We start from the raw sequence: 12,344 nt of genomic DNA, 5'->3' as shown, positions 1-12,344 counted from the left end.
AACTCACCGTGGTGTTTTATTGCATTTAGATATTGGATATACCATATGCATTAAAATCTTCTCAGCAGTTAAACATAATCCGTTCCGAGACACTTGGTGAACATTGATTAGTTATGGATTTCAGTTTGTCCCGTAGGAAATATTACAAAAATTGATCCATTCTGGGGTCAAAATGTCACCATTGCGGAACTTTCATTAGCTGTACAGACGATTTTTAAATTACATTTGACATTGTCAACGTTTGTTAAAATAAGTAATATGGAATGATTCAACAATGATTACTTTGACTAACAAATGCAGAATGTGATGGTACTTTAACTCCAATCGAAGGTGTCCCCCTTATTATTAACACTCTTAAGAGGTTACACTGTATTGTATTGAGAAACTGCTTTTCCTGAAAAAAAAAATTAAGTCATGGCTGATACAGTCCTGAAACGTAGGACGAATGCATCCAATAATTTACTGAGCATCTCAAGGATTCTCAATGAGGTGCAAGTCTCGACTACCTATGGGTAATTCATGTGTGAAAAAGAGCTGAGCTGTTCGCTGTTATTTACCTCTGCTGTCAGCTGTTATCATTCATTTGGTTATTGGATTGGTTTTGGTGCATGTGGACTTAGTTTTCAGAATGGGGGGAGGGGGTGGGGGGGCTGGGGACTGGGTGGCCCAGGGCCTTTTTAATTTATCAGCACATGAATATGATCTTAACATGTGTCGGTGTGTTTGCATAATACTGTTACACCCCCCACGGCTATCACCCAAATCAATCAGTGATTAATATTAGATGTTGGCTCAGCAACTTTAAAGTGGCATGACCCCCCGCTGTGCACTACATCAAAGAGAATATGCACTTAAAAGTTGATTCTATCCTTTCTCAAACATTCTGGAGGCATGAAACAGAGGGATGTTTGTTGGTTCAAATGCATTTAGAGGGAGCTGTAGCCTCGGAGGCACGGGGTTTGGCAGACTTTCGAAGCTACCCCGAGGGTGGCCCAGAATAGTCGGTGCAAGGAGTAAGAACCAACTACAAGATGAGCATGTTGAAAGGAAATTGGATAATTTTACAATGTTCTTTTTTTTTTCCAGATGAATAAAGCAGTAGATCATTTGTCAGTAGTCTCTCATGAATACCAATGCCGGCACCTAGTTGTGAAACTGCATCGTGACTATTCCAAATGCTTTTAGTTTTTTTCTCAATTTCCAGTGAGCTGTTTCTTTTGACACATTTTTCTTAAGTGCTGCATATTTGTACCGATCAAAACCGTCTAAACCCATGTGGAGACGTCAAATTTCATCTCCTTGATGTTTTGGGGAAGGGAATACTGTGGTACCACATGGTGAGGCAGGCTTACGTTTTTTCTCTTTGGATTCTGCAGAGTAGTTTGGTGCATCTGTTAAAAAGTATTTGCACTAAAACGCAAGTCAATACAAGTAACACTTCCCCCCGGTGCAGGTCTTGAGCGTGGAACAGAGTACTCCTTCCGGGTGTCTGCCATAACTGTGAACGGCACGGGCCCAGCCACTGACTGGACTACAACAGAGACATTTGAGAGTGACTTGGATGGTAATATTCCGTGCTTTCCTTTTTTTCATTCTTACCCAGACTCGCCTTCAATAAATGTTTTATTTGACACTTCTTTTGCCAGAATCCCGGGTCCCAGACCAGCCCAGTTCACTTCACGTCCGCCCACTGGTGAACAGCATCGTGGTGAGCTGGACGCCACCGGAGAACCAAGACATTGTTGTACGTGGCTACAGCATTGGCTACGGCATTGGCAGCCCTCATGCTCAGACCATCAAAGTAGATTACAAGCAGCGCTACTACACTATTGAAAGCCTTGGTAAGAAAATTTGAAATGATAAGATATTTTAAGATCCAATCTGATTGCAAGGTGTGTGTTGCACTTTTCAAAGATGTACTGATTTGTTGACTAATTGTCACTAAATTACACCGATGGGTGTTTGTGTCTGAGAGCACGAACAGACACTAATAAAGACCCGTGGGAAGATTGTTCTTGTGAAGTCACCAAATCTGCTGCTCATTTTAAAAAGATGCAAATTGGTTAGATTTTCTCACGCGCAGATAATTAAAGTACACCGCCGATTTTATTCATGGTGGCAATTTAGAGGATTAATGAGCACTGAACTTCTTCCGCGTGTTGATACTCACACCAACCGGGGACAAAAAAAAGATTTAAAGGTGAAGTCCCCAAAAAATTCTTTACATCAATATGTTTGATGCATCCCCGCTAGTCTTAACACGCCATTCTGAATATTATTAAGCAGCAAAATCCACCCATTTTTAATGCATCACAAGGGGTGGCCATTTTGCTACTTGCTGTCCATTGAAAACGACATCACACTGCCTAAGGGGCTCAGGTAACGACTAATCACAGCTCACGTTTCTGAGTTTGAGCCATGATTGGCCGAGGACCTAAAATATGATCAATGCTGACATTATTTTTGATTGTAAGAAGACCGACATTGGAATTTTTGTTTATATAGTGCTAATGTCAATCGGTTGTCTAAGTCATGCGGAAAAAGTCTCTTTGTTTCCAAAGGTGTACTTGATCTATTCGTGATGGCAAATTGCCTCATTATGCATATTTGAAGCCTTCATTGCAGCAAGAGGAATTATTTTATTCAAAATGCCCTCTCTCGCTAATCTCGCCATTATGGGTTGAGAATCTCTCGAGTTTCAGCTTGATTAGACAGCTGCATCACTTTATATTGCTAAAATCCATCTTTGCATCTCTCTTGTTCAGACCCCAGCTCCCACTATGTGATCACACTCAAAGCCTTCAACAACGTGGGTGAGGGGATTCCTGTATATGAGAGTGCCATCACAAGGCCACAGTCAGGTAGGAGGTGCACAAATCTACCACCGAAAAACCCGCAAGACTGATGTGACACATTTATATTCACAGTTTTGTTGTTAAAGTTCGGTAAAATATCGGAACGTCACATTCGGTACACTTTCACAACTTGATTTGATTTGCTCAGCAAATTAACATTGCGAATATTACACACCCCTATTTGCTACAGTGCATTTTGACCCTACTGTAAACTTCAAGTACGACAGTAAACGCAATCTAAGCACACCATTGTTAAAACTTCACTTGAATTGGTTCTCATTAGAATGTAAAGATGCACCAAATGTTATGGCTACCGAATGTACCATAAGATGGAATAAGTCAAGGAGGGCCTCTTTTTAAACAAGTGTTTGCCTAAAGGCCGGATCATCTCACGAAGCGAGAAACGTTTGCGAGGGCGCGCACACGTAGCGAATGCTTTTTCGTCAGAGTTCGTTCAAGGTCACAAAGACGCTCGCCGACAATTTGGGTCTCAAACAGTTTTTTTCTTTTCTCGGGCATGTTTGAAATGTGATGGCTGAACTGACTCTGTAGAGGTAGGTGGTATGGCCAGCTATAAAACACGGCGCTCCACTTGCCACAATGGTCTGTTGTAAAGTTATTTTTGCTGTCCCTTTGTGTGTAAGAGCTCCGCTGCCCTCAGGCATGAAAATAGGCGAGCTAGTTATAACATATATCTCAATTAAAGACCGAAACACAAGTCTCAATCTGGTGGTCGCCACAAATGATTTTCTAGTGTGGTTCTATGAAAGCAGACTTCAGACACACTTTGTGTCAGTGTATGACGATAAGTTGCATGGGATCCCTGCGGCGTCCCAAAGGGGGGTCTGCACCCTCCCCCCTTTCAAATCTCGACTCGCAGCTCCCCGCTCAGCCTTGATGGCGCCACTTTGTCTCCTCCATAGCACTGTTGCAATGCTGAGAGGGCGGGATGCTAGACGACATGAATCACGTCAGCATGCTTTGAGGGCGGATGGCAATCTAAGTGCACACACGCACAAGCTTCTCTGTGAGCTTTATTGCTCCTCCTCACATCCTCGTAGACACACGCACAGTGTTGCACACACCCGGACCCCCTGTGGTGGCTTTGGCAACCCTTCGTCAGATCCAAACGTTTCCTCTCAAAGTAGAACCAAAAACCTTCCACCATCGTCTGCTGCTGCTTCCTCGGGGGCGCGTTCTTTTCCTGCCAGTTTGTTCAAGTCAGGATTAAAAAGACAAGCTGACCTACATACTACTTATACTTTGGAAACATATAAAACTGTGGAAAAATTTGGTGAATTTGAGTTGAGGGAGTATGGGGTGGAGCGTGCATTGTAACCCTTGGACTTAATGTAAGTGAAAAGGATGCTCTGGTAGTTAGAAGAGAGGGAAAGGAACCCTCTTCATTATTTTAGTAATCCATGTGCAAATAATGGGGATTCAGTTTTCCCAGAGTTGGGTACACAAAAACAAAAATGCAGCTTCTGCATTTCACTCAAAAGCCACAATACTCTCCATAACCGCATGAATGCTTGGGTCGTCACCATGTGCCGCGGCACAAAGAGCTTAGAACGGTGAATGTAGTCCTGCAGGGCGAGGACCATCAGGTGGTTGAAGAGAGTCATCGCGGATGACTGACCAGAGCTTATTCTTTTATCACTTAATGGAGTGAAGATCCTGAAGAAGTCAAGCACATGCTTCAAGGGTGGGGGGAACCCTTCTGTCGAAGAAATGTCCCGTATCTGTGGCCATTTTGCTTTAAAAAGATGAAACATTGCACTTTTCTTAGCATGTTACCGAAGAACATTTGAATGAAAGTATGTAAAATAATTCTCTGTAATCAATGCGCCATCTCTTCCCTTCCCTCACAGTAGTACTAGATATTGATACCACGCAGCAACATTTAAAAGATTGTAGATTTGTCTGATTTTAGAGGTCAGTGTCTGTTTTTCTAATAGAATCTTTTCTCTTTCTCTTCACCCTTCCCAATCCCATGTTCGTTGTGCTTCTGTTTGGTTTTGCCTTTCACCCTTCCATTCTTGCTTTTAACTTAATAACCTTATTTTCCTGGCTGTCCGTCCTACCCTGCATCCCGTCTGGACTCCCGCCCAATGACCATGCCATGCATTTCTTTGTGTTTTAATTTGCTCATTTTAATTTATGCGCTTGCATGTGGGTTTACTGCCTGATGGGCAGACCCCATAGACCCTGATGTTGACCTGTACGAACTCTTCCATGCTCCATACACCCCAGTACCAGATCCCACCCCCATGATGCCACCTGTGGGTGTTCAGGCCTCCGTGCTGAGCCACGACACCATCAAAGTCACCTGGGCAGACAACTCGCTGCCCAAGAACCAAAAGATCACAGATAACCGCTATTACACGGTGCGCTGGAAGACCAACATCCCTGCCAACACTAAAATGAAGGTAAGAGTCTTGTTGAGTAGTACACACTGCATATCGATTAATATTGTTTAGTGCAAGCCTTAAGCCACTGATACCTCTGTTTCTTTAAAGACAGCCTTTTTCATAGAAACAATCAAAAAGGCGAATGGCAGGTAGCCCAAGGGGGCAAGCTAGGAATTTGGGGATTGGGTCGATAATGGAAGCCAAGTGAGAGCGGCAGAATGAAGGATGAAACTTTCTAAGAAAGCATCTTTATTTAATGCAACGCAGAAAATTACACTTTTTAGTGCAGTAGGGGCGGATGTTGACCGGTTTTCCTTGTAATCCCCCGGATTTTGCTGCGCCACTGTCATCTTTATCCGGATGGATAGATGGCGCCGTTTCATAAAATGAAATTACTAAGCACCATGGATTAGTTGATCTTCTTTGAATTCAATAATGGTCAAACTGAACATCTTCCTTTTTGTAACAGATTTGTGCTAAATATATTGTCCAATCAATCGTCACCATTAAAGGAGCCCCAATCAATTGTTGCTTTTCACATAAGCTGAATTGCACACTTGCGTAGTCACATGACTTGAGTTCTGAACCTCCTGAAAGTCCAGTCAGTCCTTCTGCAAGAACTTTGATTGCCTTTGTGTAGCACTTCCTCACTTGGAAGGGCACCACCAAGCAATTGGGGTTGTGCGGATTTGGCAGGATGAACCACTTTTTTCAAGTTGAGGACATTGCCAGAGACATACGGCAGGAGAGTGGGGAAAAAACACCAATAGAAATAGTAAACGTCCACAATTTATTTTGTTTTTCACAAGATGTTTTCGAATGCTCCCAAAGATGACTATATCCAATATTTGTTCTTCGTTCATATCCTCAAACAGTATGTCATACAACATGTACAGTGGACCCCCACATAGTCACAGTTCAACACCTGTGGGTTCAGTTTTTCGCAGGATTATTATTTTTTTTTTAATATATTCATTTTAATTTTTTTTTTTTTTATTCTTGGCGGTGCGGGGCAAGCCCTGTTTTTCATGGAGGATGTCTAGTGGCGGTATACGTAATTATATAATATATAATTATTCAAGAATTTATAATGATTGTCAGTTTTTCACTGATTATCGCTATTCGTGGGCTGACACGGTTCCATTCCCCTGCAAACAGCGGGGGGCCACTGTCTATATTAATTAACAGAAATACAGATATTCAACTTTTGTCTGAAGACACCAGCGATAAAGAAAACAGTATTCAAGCATGTTCGGCTTCAAAAAACTACAGTATGTTATCAGTGCGTAGTGATCGGTGTTGTTGCTGCACACACAGGAAATCCCACAGCCAATTTTCTGGTTGGTCACGTGACGTTCTGCAAAAGGTTCGTTGGGGCCCTGTGAAAAAAAATCTCACTTTAAACCCCTCCATGCTAATGCCGCAAAATGAAAATGCTCACACACACGGCCCGGTGTTATGAGGCCTCTGATGTTTAATATTATTTGTTGGCAATGACATCAGAAACTACAATGTCACCTTGTATAGCGTGCTCATCACCTACGTATGTGGATCCTTGTTTTCTCAATTGAAAATTACAATAAAATCACCATATGCATAACCTTACATTCAGGTTTCCTCTTCGGTTTATGCACCACCCGTCCACATAATGTTGCAGTAGTAATTGCTATTTCAGAAACTAACACATACATCCAAAAGCTTTTAGCAATGAATGAAGTAATAACACTGGCAGCCATTGAACCACATTATATGGAAACAACATAATAAAAATATTAGACATCGAAGCCCAAAATGATGGAATGTTCTGAAGTCTGTCAGACTTGAACACAAATTTGTTTTGTTCTCCCGTCCACAGATTGCCAACACAACCAGCTTGAACCACGTGGTGACAGGATTGAAGCCCAACACCTTGTATGAGTTTTCCGTTATGGTGACCAAAGGCCGACGCACCAGCACATGGAGCATGACAGCCCAGGGAACCACCTTTGAAACCAGTAGGATCACTGTAAACATGCATCAAAATGTGACAAAACACATAAACCTCTCACATATCGTAGCTAATCATTGATTATTTCACAGTTGGATGCAAGCTGATGAAATGAGAGACACTTTTTTCCCCATTACATTGTTCCTCCTACTATTCACTTGGATGGAGGATCGGGACTGAACCCGACCACGAGTTGCGAAAACCTGTGAATAATTGGGAAACACCCTCCCCCACCCCTACCCCTCCTATAGGGGTTAATTATTAGCTGTGGGTTCCAAAGCACTGCTTTACTGCTTAACTACGACAGGGCAATGGACGAAATAAATATCCTCCACTCATTTCAGCCTAGCTCCTCGGCACAAAGATGCCAACAGACGGTGCCAAAGCAGTACTTTAACATTAGTTAGACAGGGAGAATACTTCGTGTACATAAGAACACGAACATATATGAGGGTTCTTTTTTGATTTTTTTATTGTGGTGAATGCCCTCTGTCATTTCCCTCCTTAGTTCCTAGCTCCTCCCCCAAAGACGTGACAGTGGTGAGTAAAGAGAACAAACCTCGCACCATCATCATCAACTGGCAGCCTCCCTCTGAGGCAAACGGAAAGATCACAGGTGAGTCTCAAAAAAATTTACACGGTCTCATTCCATTTTTTTCCGCACACTCAGTCTGAAATGTTACACTGGTCAACAGCAAATCTTGATCAGATATGGCTTTGTGTGTCCCAAAAATGTTTTTTGGGCGGTGATTTAAAAAAAATGTCTACTCTTTCTAAGTGGTCAGATTTTTGCCATAATTTCATTTTTTGTTTTTGGTTTTAAATTTGACCAATAAAAGTTTGTGCAAACTATTTTACAATGCCTTGTAATTATAGCTATGATGTTTCAGAAAAAAAAACCCACCCGCTGCTGAACATAATCCTTAATTCAGAAATATTTCAATATATATTACTATATTACATATCACATTATTATTATATTACTACTATTAAACAATCAAAACTATTAATCAAAAACATATATATATATATATATATATATATAAAGCCATCACACCAAATAATTGACCTCCCTGCACTCTCCTTTCTAGGCTACATCATCTACTACAGCACAGATGTCAATGCTGAGGACCACGACTGGGTTGTTGAACCCGTGGTGGGCAATCGCCTTACTCACCAGATCCAGGACCTTACTCTAGACACGACATACTACTTCAAGATCGAGGCTCGAAACTCAAAGGGCATGGGCCCAACATCTGAGGCTGTACAGTTTAGGACCCCAAAGAGTGAGTTTTTCTAAAATCACATTCAGACTAAATATGAGCTGCATTTGAAAGCACACATTGATTGGGACTGCTAAATAAAATGTTTACAAGAGTCAGATCGTATCGAAATGGAGATGCTATTTTCTTGCTTAATCACACTCATTGGCCACTCCATTGGGCTACATGCATTCAATTTGAGTAAATATCCTGTACCTCCAAATAGTCCATTAAGACAAATAACGACCTCCCTCATATAATAATAGCTTACATTACAGATAATGTAGTTCGCTTCAATTGACCCGAGACCACTTAACAAAAACCTCAAGCGGTAATTAATATGTTGAGTATCTTAGACCAGGATGTTAGCATAAAGGCTTGTTTCGGCTCGCGATACGTTTGCCAAGAATGATGTATTTGACACAATTCTCACATAAACAATACCGTCATATTCATTTTTGTACAAGCCATCCATTGTCGTCTGCACGAGGACTGATTAAAAAAAAAAAAAAAAAAAAAACTCAAAATTAAATACAACAAGAGATCCGGCCGTGACTGTCTCACTTGCCTGCTCTTTATTTTATATTCCCATTTCCCACAGTAACTACGCCACTTTACGCTCATCGCTGCGCAACGCTTCGACACAGGCAGCAAACTCTCCAAAGCTAACTTGGCTGGGGAGGCTTTACCATGCACCGAGCAATCACAATTCAGTAGAATTGGCCCCCTAAAGAAGTGATGGTGTAACCAAGATTACGTTTGTTCAATGTCAATTCACATCAAAACACACCAATTAAAAGCTGTGTTGTTGGTACCTTGAACAGCAGGCATTCACCGAGTCTAGCCGCCGGCTCGTCATCAGGCGGGTCATGTTCAAGGCTCCAATCCCCACCAGCTCCACTCTGCAGTAATACATGAAACCAGATTTTGCTCCCTTTCAAGTCTAATATGACCACAAATCTGAGGCATCATCTTATTCGAGCTTTGTTGCCATCAGCAACAGTTGTCTGTGCAGAATCACAAGCATGGTCAAACATTGGTTCAGGATGAGGCAAATATGTTTTTCCAAATATTAAAAACAGGCATACATTTTTGTGTCGACCAATTTTGTGTGGGTTGACTTTTTTTCGCAGCCCTACGCGCAACCCACCCACATTTTTGGGAAAATGAGCTGCAGTTTCACTCCAAGTCGGGGGTGTCGCTTTGGCTGATTTTGGCTCGGACACCACAGGGTGGAGTTTCCTCTGCATTTTCTGGCCAATTCCGCAAGTCGTTTTTAATTGTGGAACAAGTAAGAAAGCAACAACAATGGAGACAGTGGAACATTGCTCGAACAAATGGACCTGGATGCAAAGATGATGCGTTTCGTGCCATTGCGATATCGATCAAGAAGGTCGCGGCGTAGGTGGTACTGAGGAACATAGCTGGGGAAAGTACATCATCGCAGCACGTGACTAAGCGGACCAATCACAAGAGACGTTGCGCGTAGCCTTTTATGCGCAGTGACAACATGTGTCACATGCACGGCGTGTGTTGCGGAGGTGCATCGGTCGCGTTATGCTATGCGGCTTTTATCAGCCACGCAAACGCGGAAGCATAAAGAGGCCTTAAGAGTAACTTGCGTTTTATAGTGAGTAGCAATGTGATGGAAGCTTCAAGATGAGGTCTGACAGGCAGCCATGGCCCCTTGTGGGGTAACCACTATGTTGCTAAGATGAACACAAAGAACTGTATGTGAATATGAACGAAGCCTCAACACCAAGATGACTCTGCAGTTTTTAAGACGATTTCACCTTAAATGTGGATGATTTCCTTTACGCGATCTAGTCCGTCTCAGTTCTTGCCGTTTCCCCATGATTGCCCTTTTTATTTGGTGTAGCCACTCCAGTTTCACTTTATAGAATTTGTAATATGAAGGTGACATTGTTTATGCCTTCCCTTATCTGCAGCTCAGTAAATACTCCCCTGAAAGGGCGGTACGTGATTTCTGCCTAATCGAACATTAATGTGCTGTAACATACACTTCTTAGTATAGTGGTACATGTATTGTTAAATTCATACCTCTCTGTCGGTGACCTAAACAAGTTTAAATCTGATGGATCTCATTAAAACATTGCACATCTTGAGCCCGATCCGTGAGTTCGTATTTTCAAACCAAAATAATCTCTTTTTTCTATTTATTTATTTTATTCCAGTGGAGAAGAAACATTTCTGTTGATTTTGATTCCCAAAGCCTTTACTCTCTTATTTACTCTTGACCATAGATGAGGAGCATGTCTCACAATTTGGCTGTAAGCATTTTCATTGAAAGCCTCGTCACGTTTGACAGGGTTTGAAATCAGAGGTCTGCGCTATTTGTTGGAAACTTTGTGTTACTTAATTTTCTGCTTGCCTTTGCTGTAATGCACTTCTGTTTTTGTTGTTGTGTTTTATTTGACTCAATTTCAAATTTTACTGCCACCGCCTCCTCACAGGCTTCATCTCTTGCTCTGTTTCCTCCTCCCTTGCCACTCTTTTGAGCTAACCTGTTTTTTTTTAATTTTCTTTTCTCCCTTTCTGTGCTTCTTAAGCTGAATCCTCTGACAAAATGGCAAATGACCAAGGTAAACTCCGCTCACACTTCATCTTTGTGTGTACCAATGCTGACTCTGCTCTTCTCACCAAAGATTTCCAACTTCTGGGCTGGTATATAAGCTTTGGCTTTTGCTCAGAGAAAGTTTTTGATCACAGTATAGCTCATTGACCTACCATACGCAGTATGATATGACAGGACCAGAAGCCATTCAATTTGAAGACTTTGTGTCGGGCACATTTTTCCCTCATGAAGCCACTCTTTGTGTCCACTGACAGCCTCAAATCTGCCATCGAAACCTGGACCTCCAGGCAACCAACTCCCCCTTGATCCTGGATCAGCAGTTGGTAAGATTTGCCACATTTTCAGCTTCATCAAACACAAATGATAAGTACACTATACAAATGGCGTGCAAACTGAAGATATTTTACAAGTGGCCATATTTAGAATGGCCGTCATAACAGATTTGTTGATGGTCAGAAATTGGGTCAGTTGTGCAGAATTGACTGTTCATTTATTTGGGGGCCTGGAAAAAAATACATCGCTTTGGGCTCCACCACTTCAAAGCCACAAATTGGTAATACAGTACTATTTTCTTGGGCCACTGTCATCACTTTTTGCCGTCTTAGAGGCCCCTAGCTTCATCCACGCTATGGTAACTGCTATACTTGAAACAAAACTTTTTAAAAACAATAACTCCAATAGTGGCACTCTAGGAATCTGCAGACCTTTGAATCTTGTTGGGTTTATAAATCAATTAGCGTTTCTTGAATGTATTCGGGACTCAGGGTGTGTGCTGCCTTTACGGTTACCATGTTAAGTGATAAGTGGTCTCTTTCAAGGCAAATCGGGGATGGGAAACAGTGAAAATCACATCCTGGTCATCGTTGTCATCATCTCTGTGGGAGCGTTCACCATCATCGTGGTGGTTGTGGGTGCCTTCCTGTGCACACGGCGCACCACCTCACACCAGAAAAAGTAAGCGAAAGATATGACATGTCAACATAGATCTTTTTGTGTTTGTTTGTTTTGTTTTTGTCCATAAGCCTTTCAATCGATGAATCATGAGTTCGCTGCTTTTCTCCGCTCAGCACAGCCTCTTTCTTACCAATTGTAGTCCCTATGAGGCAACAAGGATTGTAAGTCGATAAGAAGTCTGCTACTTCCGTTCAGGTTCCCAGTCAGTCGTAATTCTCAACCAATCATTGTAAAAAAAAAAAAAAAAAAAAAAAAAAAAAAAAAAAGTTTTTATTGGGG

General features: G+C 41.9%; 1 protein-coding gene across 13 annotated transcripts in view; it reads left to right on the top strand.

Annotated features, from left to right (window-relative positions):
- The window catches only part of neo1a (neogenin 1a), a 159,815-nt gene that overhangs the window by 138,736 nt on the left and 8,735 nt on the right, over positions 1-12,344 (top strand). For 9 of the 13 annotated variants that reach the window (XM_019886837.1, XM_019886836.1, XM_019886844.1 and 6 more), the window contains exons 14-23: positions 1,454-1,564; positions 1,647-1,841; positions 2,766-2,861; positions 5,052-5,284; positions 7,122-7,260; positions 7,762-7,869; positions 8,345-8,539; positions 11,086-11,118; positions 11,366-11,434; positions 11,930-12,065. In XM_019886837.1, coding sequence (XP_019742396.1) covers positions 1,454-1,564; positions 1,647-1,841; positions 2,766-2,861; positions 5,052-5,284; positions 7,122-7,260; positions 7,762-7,869; positions 8,345-8,539; positions 11,086-11,118; positions 11,366-11,434; positions 11,930-12,065 — 1,315 coding nt within the window. The remainder of the gene's footprint in view (positions 1-1,453; positions 1,565-1,646; positions 1,842-2,765; positions 2,862-5,051; positions 5,285-7,121; positions 7,261-7,761; positions 7,870-8,344; positions 8,540-11,085; positions 11,119-11,365; positions 11,435-11,929; positions 12,066-12,344) is intronic. The other 4 variants (XM_019886838.1, XM_019886842.1, XM_019886846.1 and 1 more) reach the window with 2 other exon arrangements.

This window comes from Hippocampus comes, unplaced genomic scaffold (assembly GCF_001891065.2).
Source record: "Hippocampus comes isolate QL1 unplaced genomic scaffold, H_comes_QL1_v1.1 scaffold261, whole genome shotgun sequence".
NCBI lineage: Eukaryota > Metazoa > Chordata > Actinopteri > Syngnathiformes > Syngnathidae > Hippocampus > Hippocampus comes.
This window is presented reverse-complemented; position numbering and strand designations above follow the sequence as displayed.